This window comes from Raphanus sativus, chromosome 6 (assembly GCF_000801105.2).
Source record: "Raphanus sativus cultivar WK10039 chromosome 6, ASM80110v3, whole genome shotgun sequence".
Taxonomy (NCBI): Eukaryota; Viridiplantae; Streptophyta; class Magnoliopsida; order Brassicales; family Brassicaceae; genus Raphanus; species Raphanus sativus.
In genome coordinates, this window is record NC_079516.1 from 38,654,117 (window position 1) to 38,670,287 (window position 16,171).

The 16,171-nt window shown below is 30.4% G+C and overlaps 2 protein-coding genes across 2 annotated transcripts; one reads left to right on the top strand and one right to left on the bottom strand.

Annotated features, from left to right (window-relative positions):
* Positions 1–9,475: 9,475 nt before the first annotated feature.
* LOC108807021 (putative F-box protein At3g52320) lies at positions 9,476–10,718 on the bottom strand. The gene is made up of 2 exons (XM_056987656.1): positions 10,546–10,718; positions 9,476–10,456 (listed from the first exon to the last, which is right to left on the bottom strand). Exons 1-2 carry the CDS (start codon positions 10,697–10,699, stop codon positions 9,531–9,533), a joined length of 1,080 nt encoding a protein of 359 aa, XP_056843636.1. The 5' UTR covers positions 10,700–10,718; the 3' UTR covers positions 9,476–9,530.
* A 3,464-nt stretch (positions 10,719–14,182) lies between these two features.
* Positions 14,183–16,101, top strand: LOC108809695 (serine/threonine-protein kinase ZRK1-like). The gene has a single exon (XM_018581852.2). It carries the CDS (start codon positions 14,849–14,851, stop codon positions 15,908–15,910), a length of 1,062 nt encoding a protein of 353 aa, XP_018437354.1. The 5' UTR covers positions 14,183–14,848; the 3' UTR covers positions 15,911–16,101.
* The last annotated feature ends 70 nt before the right edge of the window (positions 16,102–16,171 follow it).

Here is a 16,171-nt window from a genome sequence, read left to right on the forward strand (position 1 = left end):
ATTTTAAAAAATTATTTCCAAAACCAATATATTTCCTAATTTAACTTTTGGGCTGTAGTTTTAAATTATTTTCTTAAAAAAGTAATTGATAAATCAAAATGATTGTAAAAATAAAAAGAACAGTAAAAATACTCAGAGCACTTACCAGTTACCTCTAACAACATTTATGAAATTTCTGAAAATGTTCAATAAATCAACTGTTTACCTTTTATCAAGGTGATAAAATTATTAGATCCAACACTTTTGAAATTGTAAGAAAATTCAACAATTTTATCTTTCATGTGTATTTCTAGAGAGATTGATTTTGTTGGGAAGAACTTAAACTCTTAGTCACTAATTATACAATACGAATGAACAAAATAGTTAAGAAATCAAAATCTTAAATTATTGGAGTTTTAACTAAATTTACTGTAATGGTATTTTAAATAATGTAATATGTATTTTTATCATTATTTACGTTTTAAATTCTAAGATGTGAAACTTCATTTTAATAATTTTTATTTTCCAGAGTTTCCAATATATATTACATATTTAAATATAAATAATATTTTAAAATAAAATAAAAATTTATGAAATAAACTCGGGCGTATAATAATTTTTTCTATTATGAACCACATCAAAAACTTTATTCTTCAGTATACTTAAATTTTTCTTACATTATTTACGTTACTATATGCAACCCTTTTACTCTTTTTTTTTGGTTACATGCACTTAATAACTACCAGATTTCAAATAATTGTATGAAATAGAATACTCCAATCCAATTGACAAAAAAAAAGAATACTCCAATCCCAGATAAAATCCAAAACTTATGATCTAAAACTTAACAATTTCAACATTTATCCGCGCATAGCGCGGAGATCGAATCTAGTCATATATAAAATTGACAAATGTTGATGGTACAGTGAAGTTATCACTTTCAGAAATGATTAAAGTATTTGTATATTTAAAAACATAAAATTATATAGTAAATCGTTTAAAATAATATTAATAAATGAAAAAGTTTTTTATAATATAAAATTGAAAACCAGAACACTATACTAATACGAAATAGAGTTAATACTCACTCTATACTAATACGAAGTAGAGTCAATACTCTACTAATATAATTTTATAGCTTTATTTATAATAAAATTATATGATATATCGTTTAAAATAATATTCAGTGAATTTTTTATTATAATATAAATTAAACAATATAAACATAATATTAATATGATACTAGAGTTGATACTCTATTCATATTGTTTATATAGCATTGATTATAGTAAAATTGGCATGCTTATATTTAGAATTGGAAAAAAGAAAGAAGATCTAAAAACACAAGTGAAGAATAATAAAACTTATTTGTTGTATTGTTGGTTATTTTATATCTTACGTACTTAATTTTTATTTTTTTTGTAGAAATAAATGTATTTTACGTAGTACTATAAATGTGAATCAATTAGTTTGGTGTGTGTTTTACAACATGAAGAAAAATTTAGTAAATAAATAAATATAAATAATAAGTTCTAAAATTAATAAGGTCGAAGATGAAAAATCATCCTATATATTAAAAGGGAAATCATTTAAGTGACTTTTTTCTTAGGTGTCAATCATTGAAAGATAATAAAAAAAATTTATATAATTTGATTGGTTAAGAGATTTTCAATTATTTTAATTAGATCTAAAATAAAATGAAAGTTTATAACTAATTAATACCATTTACCAAATAATCTAAATGATATTACAAATAATAATATATGGTAACATATTGTCAAAATTATAGAAAGTGTAATGGTTTATATTAATTATTTTTATATGTATACACTACATAAAATAGTCAATAGAACACAATTTATAGAAATCGATATAATGATTTCATATTCTTGCATAAAACATTATATTCATGAACATGTGGGGAACATGTCTACACATTTGGTCATATGTACAAAAATTGTTCTATTTAAATGTTGGATTCATACTAATAAATTTTGATAATTAAGCAGATTAGCCCATTTGTTTTATCATGAAGAGTATATTCAATCAAAGCGTTTTGAAGTTTTGTGATTAAGCCAACACCTCTAATTATTTTTGAGCACTTAGAATATCAAGATAGCATTCACCAATAACAAAACTTCTAAATTGTTATACACATTCAAGAATTATAATAATAGGCTTCCGTAAGTCAAAAGAGCAGCGTCTCACTCCCAAAGAGCATCAGGCTCTTGTTACCAAGAGCTTTCACTTTCCATCATCAAATCTTTTGGCCATTCTCTGAACTTTGTGATGTGATGTCGGGGTTGTAATAAAATTTTATATTTTGAACTACGTATCTAAACTTTGTGATGTGATATCTGGTTTGTAATAAGATTTTATATTTTGATCTATATAACTGTTTTTAACTCCTTAAACCATTTATTCATATGTATATATTTTTTAAATAGTGATTAGCTAGATTTTTGACCTGCGGATTTTTTCAACGAAATTATTTAGTAAAATTTAGAAATTTTATACACATGTATTTTAGAAAAATTGTTTTGAAGTATATATACCTAAACTAAATTTATATAATATTATTATAGGAAATAAGATATTTCTTTATATACCCATCTCATATTAGTTTTACTTTATTTCAAAGTTTCAAATTGTAATATAAACTAATTATCTGTCATTCGACCCGTATCGTACTTGTTAAATATTTACATATTTATGAAATAACCCACAAGTGGAGAATGTAGTCATAAAACATAATATATAGTTTGTTGTAACATATAATAAAATAATATTAATATCAACAGAATTTAATATATTATTTTTATCAATTTTAAATATATTAAGTTATATTTTAATATTATAACTAGATTTTGATCCGCGCTTTAAAATTGCGGAATAATTTTAGTAATACAATTTTTTTTATTTAATGGATAACCAATATACTTAACATTCAATCTTAAATATTTGAGTTCGATAAACACTTGTGTTTCCACTCATGTACATGTGTTTCCATATCATGTCATGTGTTTCCATATCCGACCCTGACTCAAAGTCAAACTAAAAAATCCGGTAATACATATAATTCGCTTCAGATTTAGTGAAAATTCACTAATTGAAAACCCGATAAAAATCAGTAAAAACTCAAAACCCATCATTAACATATGATCTGATGCTGTTTTATCCGTTAAAAACCCAAGAGAAATATGACTATCAAATACTCTAAAAAATACTATTTATGAAACAAATGCCAAACAATATTACTTTATTAACTATATATGAAATATTTAAAATTATCTAAATCTTTATAAACGCAAATCACTCGAATACTTATGACCAAAAACATATAAATATCGATTTATCCAATCTTTTATCCAACAAATCTAAAAAAATATTTCTACACGAAATTATCTAAAAAAAAAATCAAACCAAAATCGAGTTGAACTCAAATTTTATCAAGTTCCTAACATTATTATCAGAACCAAACCTAAAACAAAAATAACAATTTAGAACATAATAAAAAAACTAACGCGCATACCTGATAAACATATCAGTGAACAAAGAGTCGAGTTAGTAAATTTGTGGATAAAAATAATTGAGTGCTTTCAAAGCGCATATCAAAATCTAATTTTCTATGATAATTTTGTATTTTTATTTATTTTAGATTTAAAAGTTAATTGATTGTAATTTTATTATCTTAACTTTTGGCCAAATTATCTAGTTTGGTATTAAGATTAAAAAAATTAAACGTAAAGTATTTTAAATATCAAATTATACTTTATAAATAAAAATAATTTTTATAATATCATATGGTTTACAATAATAAATAATATTATATTTTATATATAACTTTCTAATACTATTTATTAATTTACTGATCCGCGGTTAACTACGGTCGACCCGTTGACCCGTTAATATCGATGTATCAATTTTATTCATATGATATGTACTATTATTTGTGAAATGATATTTTTTCATTTGAACCCTCATATTAAAACTTAGAGTGGTTAAAGTTAATGATACCCTTAATAAATTTTTCTTTATAGTTTATTATAAAATGAAAAATGAATTATTATAAACTAATGTAATAAATTTTCAAAATAAAAAATATTTGAGAAACTAAGATAATTCTTATATATAATGTGTTGTTATATGTAAATAAGATTTTATATCATAAAATTTAAAAATTAAGATATAAAAAGTTGATAATTAAATATTAATCTAGCAAAAAATTTATATAAAGGTATTTTCTAAAAACTTTCTAGTATGTGAATTTTTTTTAAATTGCAACACAATAATAAATATTTATATTTTAATGCAAAATTTTGTCATATATAAATAATTTGTTTTTTTATTTTTTTTTTAAATATTAATAATAACTTATCTTGATGATTTGAGAATTAATAAAACTTGAACTAATAAGTATTCGTAAAAAAATGTATGTGTGCGCATGTAAAAATATTTAGTTATATGATTAATAGGTTAAGACTTTCGCAGACAATACTTTTTAACTGAAAATTCCAACAAATAAACTATTGATTTTATTTGAAAATTAGTGTGTCGTAATAAATATAGATATGGTGCCATATATTCATGAATCAGTTATGGTAGATACTATAACACATTTAGATCTATAGTAATTTCTATTTTATTTGTTCTTTATTAAGTTTCAAGATGTATGTTATAAAAATCTATAAATCTTGGTTTAATAAAAAATTCTGTTTTATACATATAATAAATAACAAAATATTTTGATCATATATTTTATGTGAAAAGTGATTTTGTAAATAATATATGTCTTCCTTGCATTAAAATTTTGAATTATAAAAACTGTTTCCACATGTTTTAAATATATTTATATTTATTAAATTTTTTAAAAAATTTTATAGTTATTTTAAATCGTATTTTGTGGTGATAGAAAATAAATATGGTTAAAATACATATTCGAGTAATGTTGAGGCGAAACACATAATTTAAGTTTTTATTCGAAAGTAATATAAATTTGTTAAGATATATGTTTAGATATTGCAATAAAAATATGCACTATTTAAATATATTTTTATTTTATAACTTAGTCAAATAATATAATTAAATATTTTTTTCATATATTTGCTTATGTATCAGATTATATGTTTAAATTAATAACATATTTAAATGCTTACATTAAACGTTTTCAAAACAAACATCAATTGAAGTCAACCCATTTTGAATTCAAAAGCAGTCATCGAATTAAAAAATGTTGACGTATGATATGGTTTTGTTATGAAGTTGTAACTTGTAAGTATATGCAAAAAACATTTTTCTATCATCATTCCCAAAATCTCATCGAGTGAATAGTTTTCCTATTATGGTGGTCATAAAAATATTTGAAAATGATATATTTTCTTGTTTCAGATTTCCTGTTGTAAAAATAACAAACGTATTTTTAAATCAAATAATAAAAGGATCACATATTATTAGGGAATATTCCTTAAATGATAATACAACTTTTCATAACATATGTTTAAAATTAAATAGCAGTGACAGAAAATTGTAAATAATGTTGAAATAGAATAACACCTAAAAGAAGGGCTTTCTATTTTTTTATAGTATAGATTAAATTATGTATAGTAAATATAAAGATTAATTGGTTATCCGACTTTGCTGCATTCAGAAGTTTTATGAAGATCAACTAGAGCTTGGTCCGCGTAATTGCGCAGATATTTGATTTTTGTTTTATTTTATAAATTATATTTCTTTTTTCATTTTAAGTTTTTTATATTGGAGATGTGTCACCATATAATTAATTGGGTATATATTATTTACAAAAACATATAGTATAATTTAAATGAGATCATTTAATTTTGTGTTTCTAATGGCTTTTGTATCACATTTTCTTAAAATAAATATATTATATTGAAATGTATGTTATTTAGTAAATAATAATTTGTACTAAATTTAACCAATTTAGTATTACAAATATATATTAGTAAAGTGAAATTTCTTTTCCTAACTTTTGAAAAAAAAAAGTTTGTAAAAAATATGTAAATATGTATTCTTAAATCATTATCTTGAGAAGATAATAAAATCCTAAAAAAATATATATGAAATGATAGTGGTGATTTTGGTCGGGTGGCCATAATAAGATAAATGAATAATAAAGAGTCCATTAGGTTAAAGTTATGACCGTGCGAGTGTAATGATTTTGGCCATAATAAAATTGATGAGTGTTTAGAACAATGCAAAATAAAGAATGTCTATATTTAGGAAAATTGTGTCTTGTAAAATTATTGTTGCCAAATCTGTTTTGGTTTAAAATCGAATTAGGAAATGATTTAATAAATTAGAAGAGACATAACTTACTTAAAGTAGAGTTATTAAATATTCTAGTGGCATAAACTTGTAAATAAGTGATAAATTTTATGGTTATTTTATTTTATACGTACTTCTATTTTAATACTCCCTTTGTTTTTTAAAGATTCATGTTCTAGGAAAAAAAATTGTTTTAAAAAGATACATTTTTTACTTTTTCAATGTATTATTTAATGAAAATCTGTTAACTTCAAGAAAATTAATTGTGTTTATTGGATTTTTATTGGTTAAAAATTATGGAAAATTGTTATTCACAAAAATCAATGCATTTTTAATGTGATTTCTTAATATATGTGAAAAGTCTAGAATATGTATCTTAAAAAAAACAGAGGGAGTAGATTATATAGGTCTTTGACTTGCTGTATTGTGAAGCATAGTTTTTTCTTTGTGATGGAGAGGTGGACTCTCATCACAGTGAGAGAGGTCCAAAAACAACTATGTTCTTCTTGGTTTGTTAGTCGAACTCTCTCACTCCCACAATCTCATAACTTTTTTTAGGTTTTAGAATTTATTTCTTATCCACATGTCTATGGGATTAGTAGTCTATATGCCTACTGGTGTCTTTTTCTTTGAGTTTCAGTTGCTGGTCTGTTTGGTCGAGAATTGTAAGGATACTTTTGATTGAATACCAAGAGTTTGAAAAAAAAAGAGAACATACACAGCTAGATCATTCGTGAGCAGTGTACTTGTATTGATTTATATATCAATTTTCATGTGTAAGAGACTAAGTATTTTTCTTAGTGCAATACAGATTTTGCGAAAAAGCAAATCCAAGTAACTCCCCACTCATAACGAATGCTACTGCTTCTTCCCACTCATAACCAATGCTACTGCTTCTTCCTCTTCTTATCTTCCTTCGTATTTTATCCATTCCAAAGTTTCAAGACTCGATAACACACATTCGGGCACTAAGCTCGGTTCATTCCAGTAGGGGAGCTGTTCACAAAGTCGAATGGGATGGTACTGAGATGTAGAACAGAACATTTATGTCACCATACTGGAAAAGAACCTGATCAAAGAAGCTGAATAGTTTGGCTTCAAGATATACAGTACCTGTTCAATAGGTGAATCTTTTGAGGAGACACATAAGTAGATTCAACCACTCTGTCTCACATGTTCATAGCGTTAAACATACAAGCTTGTGGAAGACAACACTAACATATATACCTGCATAATAAATACACCAGAAATATAATTCAAGCAGATTGATTATATCTAAAACAAACCCCACTCTTTGCAGCAATGTAGTGACGAACCCCACTCTTTGCAGCAATGTAGTGCCGATAGATTTGGTTTATTAGAAGCCTACTCTTTGATAACACAGAACATATGTTAGTTACACAGTTATTAGACCCCGTTAATGATAAACTAATTATTAATCTGTGGGATTCGACAGGTCAAACAGTGACTTATTAGAAGAGTGATGATGTTTGGATGTTTTTTAAAAATGGATTCTAATATTCTGAACTCTAATATGCAGCATCCTTAAACTTGTAAACTATAAATCATAATTCATAACCATAGATTCCAACAAAAGCATCCAAACATCACTCTTCTAATAAGTTGACCTTATTCGCTATGTTACATATACTTGTCTAAAATAGTATTGCTCCTATTCTATGTATCTAACTTCACAACATAGCCTCAAAAGAGTGTGACCAGCTACTTCTCATTACAACGACCAGTTCATGTTAGACAAAACAACTTTCCAGTTTGGTTTACCTGTCTTTTCGTTTAGCAAAGAAGGGATGAAGAGAGGCATTCTTGTACTGCGTTCAACTAGCTCGTTTGTTTGATGATCATCGTTGTTCCAGAACTGACTGGTACGTGCAGATCAGGAATGACAAGGTTGCTTCATGTGATTATGAGTGTTGTCTGAATCAACAGCAGACCCACCAAGGCTCCATGTACTATTTACATACATGATACATCACCTAAGCAGCCCTGGGACGGGAACGGGTACATGAAACGGGGACGGGAACGGGGACGGGAAACGGCAAACTTAAAAATTTTAGATACGGATACGACATAGAAACGGCAACCAAAATATAGGAAAATATATAAATATCTATAAGTTATGACATTTACAGTTTGAGAGTTCACCTTCTTAATCTGAAATCACAGAAAAACATGATACAACAAGTAAAATCAGCAACACAAGAAATCACATATATTCGTATACAGAAAAAATCAGATAACTGTATTAATGAAATATAATTCAAACCGAATCAAACTTCAAACCTAAACACCAAAACACTAAAATCAGAAAGAAACAAGAACTTCTCACGTGTTGTTTATTGATAAACAACTTTCTTTAGTGCATCTTTTAACTTTTTCAGAATTAATAGAATAAAACAATTAAAATAAATATGGAATGGTTAAACTTTTACACATCGTCACACCAAAAGTCAAACGGATACGTCTCTGTTTCGAGAGAAACGTTCCCGAGACGTCTCCGGTTTCAGACTAAACCCGTCCCCGGTTAGTCTTGCCGTCCCGGGTTCACGGCATATGTGTTGGGGACGTTTCCCAGGCGTTTCCGAGACGTCCCCGTCCCCTCGGCGAACCCGGTACGCGAGACGGCACCCAAGTGACGTACCCGTGCAACCTAGTACATCACACAGGGAGCCACACTTCTTAGAAGACCTAACGGAGAAAGTGAAGAGGTTTCATCAAGTCAAAAAGCAGATCACGTAACGCAATTAATATCTCATCTCGATTAAGGATATATTCTTTAACTTACAAGCCAAAAAGAAGACCCCGTCCCATCTTGAACTTTCGTCACTTGATTGTCTATCAAGCATTTGGAAACTTAACATTTCTTTCTGACACAAATAAGAACTAACCCACCAAGCCAATAAAAATTAATAGTCTGAAATTGCCGATTTGCAAGCTGATTTGCTAAGTTCCATACATTTCGTTCAGAAAAAAGAGAGACATAAGCTTATAAAATTTTGATAAAAACATTATGTAAGATATCAAATTGCCACTTGCGATCCAAATCCAATACATGAAAGACTCAAACCGCACTTCAAAATCCTACAGTGAAATTGTAATACATACAAACCAAGAACGTCCACAATCAAGACATGTAAGTGCTTACAGGAAGACACAAGTTCTTACACGCTTGAGATGTTAAGATAGACATATATGAAGGCATAAATATAATTATTTTTATAAAGGGTTTGCCAATAAACAGAAGTAACTCAGGTTTCCAAATACATAATGCTCCCAAAATCATCCCAATAAGTCGTATGCAAAGAGTCAGTCTCAAAAGGGAGGCGCTCCCGCAATTTGGGCAATGCAACCCATTCTCTCTTCTTACCAGTATATAGATCGCAAAGGGCATGCAATGAAGAGTAACCAGTCTTAGAGAAGACTCTAACCGTACCCTCACGACTAGTACCCTGCACGGACAACTCACCCGGGATGATAACATCAATGTTTGAAATAGGCAAAGCAAAAGTCTTCTTGTTCGACCATTGACTGTCATCCTCCAAAACCCACATGTCCAAACGCTGATCACTCGCCAGATTGGGGGAGTAGTCGAAGACAGCAAGTTTTCCTCTATAGTTCATTAGATTGGTGCCAGCAGCATGAAGGGGTAATTTGATCAAATTGAACTTCTCTGAGCTCATGTTAAAACACACAACCACAAATGTATTCTCACCAGTCCATGCACCATAATACAAACACCTGTCAATGGAGACACCTTGCGAGCAAGGACAATGCGGAGGGACGCTTTGGGTGATTCTCCTCCAAGAAGCTCCAGGGCCAAGCACCAAAACGTGATACTCGGATCTCACGACTCTCTCTTGTGCCATCTCCCAAATTAGGCTAATCACTTTGTATTCCTCCTGAATAGGATCATATCCAAAGTGGTTCCACATATTGGAATTATCTCCCAAAATGTTCGATACAACTACTGGCAACTCCACGTGCTGCTTGGTGGTGAGGTTACAGATCCTCACACTTCTCCCAATTCTGCAACACATCAATCCCTCAAGAACGTTCACCAAGCAGCCTCCCATTCCTGGTATGGTCACATATTCATCGAGTTCAAAGACTTTCGCCTTCAAGTTCCTAGGAAATGTTGAGAGCAGAGCATAGTCGCCGTGGCCATCCTTGTCCACTAAGTACATGAACAGACGCCGTTCATGTAGCAGCGATGGAACTTTACGGAAAAGATTAGCAAAATAACGAGATGAGATCATGGAATACCATAGCCTAGAGGGAGCTCCGGCAGGTCAACGGCTACGGGTTTTGAGTCGGGCTTGGAAAGTATTCTTCTGTTTCGTTTGACGTTGGATCTTTTCATCTTCTTCTTCTTCCTCAAACCTTTCACCACAGCAATACGGAAAGATAACCCCACCATAGCTGTATTTTTTTGTCAATCAACCCTAGGAGTTGAACATAACATATGTAGAAGCCGGAAAACCGAATCAAATAAACGATATAATAAAAGCGAGAAGTTAAGGAAAGAAACGATTGAATAGACGAAATGAAACCCGATAAGAAACCTATCATGGAGTCGAGATATGATATATCTTTCATTAACTCTTTATATTCGCTCCGTAGTGAGACGAGACTGTACGAATATAGAGTCGCAGGATAAAACCATGGCGACGATTCACGCTTCACTCGTGAACACCCTATCGAACTATAAAAGCTACGAAACACTCTCGAAACTAAAGACTTACGCTAAGGGATTTTTTGCTGTGATATTGATGTGAAAAGTCAGTGAAAAATGAGAGAGGAGAGACCACTATTTAAAGAGACGGAAGCGAGCCACTTTCCGCAACAGTCTCTGCACGTGGACGGAAATCTCGCGGAGATCGAGGGAAGGAGATCGAGGGAAGTTGAGTTTCGAAAACTTATTCCCCAAGACTCGTTCTTCCTGTTCTTATCTCGTTTAAATATCTCAAGAGGATAAACTGCACCCACAACCGCGCCGGCCGGCCTTCCTCTCTCTCCAAGCTGTTTAAGCTCTCATAGTAAGAGAACATATATATGTTGCTTTTCTCTCCCATGTTTCCCCGATGTGGGACAACTTTCACATACATAATTAACTTATCTTGTGGGCTAAATGACATCTAGCCCAAGTCATTATTTATTCACATTTATATATAAAGCCATTGGGCTTTTATATGATCCAACAACATATGTACCCTTTTTTCTTAACAAACATATCTATACTATTAAAGTACAAGCATATTTTGGATTTTTACTCTTTTTACCCCTACCGAAGAACCTTTCCTTTGTATTCATTAATGGTATTCTGGACATTCTGCGCCAGTTTCTTCTTAATTATTTTTTGGTTTGTCATTAATCACCGGTTTCCTAATTTAATTTCGGCCTGCGATTATTTCTTTGTTTGATACTGTATCGATTATTTCCATGTTTGATACTGTTATTAACCACCGGTTTTTTAATTCTAAAATTATTAATTTTGACAACAATCATTATCATTTAGAATGATTTTGAAAAATATAAATATATTTTAAACAAATTTCCAGCTTATGATCACCGAATTTGTCTTATCATTAGAAAAAATCACAATATTAAAAATACCGGGTTACAAACCGGTAATTCGTTCAACCGCAGGTCCGAGTCGGGTTTCAAAACACCGATCAAAACTATAAAACTGTTATATTGATTTATATTTAAAATATCTAATTCAAAATTAAAAACCTAAAAATACATGTACAATATAGTTTTAACCGAACATAAACCCGGATATAAAACACATATATGAGACGGGTTATATAAATGCATATACAAGACGGGTTATATAAATGTGATTATATAAAATTTTCACCAAACATAAATCCGCGCTTTGAAAGCGCGGGTCAAAATCTAGTGTACGTTATATATATAGAAAAACAGAACTCAGAGAGAATTGTACTTTGCTGAACAAAAAAAAAAGAAAACGAGAAAAAAGAGAATTGTACTTTTTCCCTTTTTCACGCAATTTTTTCATTGGCTTATTGGTTAATTTTTTTTTTCATTGGCTTATAAAATAAAAATTAAATAAATTACTCTAACCTTTTACTTTCTGTTTTAGGAAATAATTACCATCTACTTTTAACCCAAGTAACGGCCAAATTAAGCATTACATCGGAAATCTTTCATTATTTTTTTTTAATTTTACAATTTTCAGACATACAGTATAAAAGTGGAGATGACATAGTACTGATTTTGGTTGTTTAAATGATGTATGTAACTTTATTTTGGCCATTTCTAAACTATAATAAGATTGTGTATAATAAGTTTGCGAGAATACCAAAATTAAGTTCAGAATAGAACAAAACTTTTGTTCACTCCTATGGTAAATTTTCTACTTCACCTCAATTCTCTACACCAATTAAAGTTACCTGTAAAATTAGTAAAAAATGAAATAATTTTTTTTTAAAAAAGGAAAACAAGTGAAAAAAGGTGTCGCTCTTAACAATGGAAGAGAACGTCTCCTTCTTCTTCTTCATCCCCCAGTAAGAAGATATGAAGTTTTGTTTGTCAAGTTTAAGCCTCCAATTCTATGATTTTAAATCCAATTTCGACTTTATCTTCTCGAAATCAAATCAAACCATGTTCTTTTATAAGATAGAGTAATTTGTGTCTATAAAATAAAGTCCATTAAAGATGAAGAAGATGATGATATGAGTTTCTAAACTCTAAACCCTAAACCTCAATCGTAGATCATAAACCCAAATCCTATTTAGACGTATCGAGTTTGGATATAGGATTTATAATTTGGGTTTAGAATATTTAGGTATATAATTGTATTTAAAAACACACAATTGGAGACTCAAAAGCTTTTGACAAACGAAACTTCATATCTTTTCTAGAGGAAGAAAAAGAAAGAGACGACGCTTTTATTTTTGTTTCACCTGTTTTCGTTTCTTTTTTAAAAAGAAAAAGTTATTTTCTTTTTCGCTAATCCTATATGACATTTTAATTGGTGTAGAGGGTTGAAATGAATTAGAGAGTTCACCACAGAGGATGAATCCAAGTTTTGTCCTTCGGAATATACGGAATATATAGACAGCAAATGTTAACATGTTGATTTTATTTGAGTTTTCTTAAAAAATGTCTTATGAATTGCATTGGCATTTTTTTACTAGAACTCATCCATTAGACTTGACTATTATCTTGTTTCCAAAGATTTTGATGATTTTTACGTTGCCGATGATAAAATGAACATTGGCTTCACCTGTAAATAACAGATATTAATATTAACTAGATTTTGATTTATGCTTCGAAAACGCAAAATTATTTTTTGTTTACAAGTTTATTAATCTATCTGTTTGTTCACTAATATTTTATGCATGTGTGTCCGGTTTTCGATTTGGTTCCAGATCATTTTTGTTTTGTTTTTGGTTTAGTTTTGGTTTGATTGTGGTTTTCGGTTTTTTAGTTGAAAGGATATATGTCCGTTTGGTTATTTATGAATTTGAGTTTTATTTTAGTTTGATTATTTTTGTTTTCAATATGGTTTTGATAGCAATGTTAGAAACACGATAAAATTTAGAGTTCATTTTTGTTTTGGTTAGATATCTATTTTTGAATAATTTTAAATAATTTGGGTAAAAAATCATATTTGAATTTTTTGGATAAAAATATCAGATAACTTGGATAGATTTTATTATTTCAGATAAAATATTCATGTGATTCTATTCAGTCTAGGAATTATGATATTTTTGTCTTGCATTCTGTAAACACTACATTAAAACTAGTGGATTCCTGATTACCGACTCGGCCAGACGCTACCCTAGTTAACAGGAGTGAACCGGATAAAGTTGTCTTGTGTGCTCCTTATTTTTCTGTTTTTGCTCTGTTTTCGTGTTTATCTGTTTCTTTATCATCGTTTTGAGTTCCAGAGTCAAACGAAGTCACTTGTTCTTGGTTGTTTACGTTTCTAGAGTCAAGGGAGTCGACACCTAAGGCTTGAAGAAACTCAACATTACCAAACTTGGTTTGAATCAAATGGCCGGTCAGATTTTACCATTCTTGAATATGTGAAGGATCTGCATATATATGAGAGAGGAGAAACTGTTGAATTCGGGAGTGGTTCGAACGACATGCTGAGATGCTGCGAGAAGAGGAATAAAGATAGAACAAAGATGATCTTGGTGGCAAAATAGATAAGCTAATAATAGAACAAGGATCACTCGAGGATGGTTGGATTATTTAAGATTGAGATTATGCTCATACCAAGGTTGTCTATTCCTGATTACTTGCCTTTGACAGTAATATGTTTGGTGCAAAAACTTCATTTTGATTAAGAAAAGACTTAAAGAAGGTTATATGAGTAATCTAACTTTAGGTTCTCAAAGCAGGAAGCATAGTTTCTAGAACCTGCTTGAGTTGACGTCATTCAGACTCCCATGTGTAGAAGAGCGAGTTTTCAAACTTGTTGACTAATAAAAGTTGACTTTCTGAAACGTTAATGGCCTCAGATTCAACATTATCTTCACCAGACGGCAACTTTGACTGCCATTAACATTTTATTGATCTGAAGAAGACCATGAAGTTCTGGAGAAACAAGGGAAAAGAGAGGAGGAAACAATGGTTCTTGGACAACGGAAGCACTTTTCTCAAAGAGCTCATTGCTGGATGCAACGGTAAAACCAATCCTATCCGAAGCTTCTCTTCTGATCAGATCCTCAAGGCCACAAATGGCTTTGATCCAAGCCGCTATGTAACGAGTGACCTTTACTACACTTGGTTCACTGGTAGCATTGAAGATAGATCTTACATGATCAAGATGTATCCTGAGGAAAAAGTCAGAGGGGATGGAGATGGAATTGGAGCTGTCTACAACGACATTGTCATATCTGCTCGTGTAACCAATCACATCAACTTCCTGAAGCTGTTGGGATGCTGTCTCGAGTTCCCTTGTCCAGTTCTGGTGTTTGAAAACGCAGAGAACGGAGCTTTAGGACACCAAGGAGGTATAGGTTCTAAAGATACAGAGTTCTTACCTTGGGATGTAAGACTAAAGGTGGCTAAGGAGATAGCCAATGCGGTTACTTATCTACACACAGAGTTCCCTAGGATCATTGTACACAGAAACATAACTCCCATGAATGTTTTCTTGGACAATAACTGGACAGCTAAGCTGTCTGATTTCTCCCTTGCTCTAACTCTACCTGAGGGGAAGTCTCAAATGGAAGATCAAGTGATGGGATGGCCCGGATATTTAGATCCTTCTTATCTACATACGAGTATTGTTACAGAGTATGCTGATGTTTATAGCTTTGGAATCTTTATGATGGTTCTCCTGATTGGAAGACATGGCATGGCTCCTCGGTCTGATGTGCGCTTCATCGATATACGTAGCTATGTAAGAGGGTTGCAAGAGAAAGGAGAGTTTATTGAGACCATATACCGAGTTGGAGTGAGAGATATTGTGGAGGCTGAAAGATTTCAGGTGGACAAGTTTGTTGAGCTTACCTTCAGATGCTGCGAGAGGAGTGTGGAGAAGAGACCAAAGATGATTGATGTAGCCAAGGAGCTTAAACGGATTCATAGATCACTGGTGATGGTAGAGCCGGTGGTCCTAGCTCTCAGGATTCAACATTTGTAGGCAAGATATCTTACTTCAGTGATGAAGACAAGATCAGCATATGATTCAAAGTACATTCGATTAATCATTGAGACATTACAAACCTATGTTATTTTTGTAGTTTAGAAGAACAAATAAACTCAACAAACTTAATTGTAGCAATCTTTTATAAAATTAATTTATGACGATGTTTGGTATTTATCAATACAGTTTTAAAAGATTAAATAGTAAATAATATATTTTATATGTTAAGTACATATTTATCTTAAACATGAATAATCA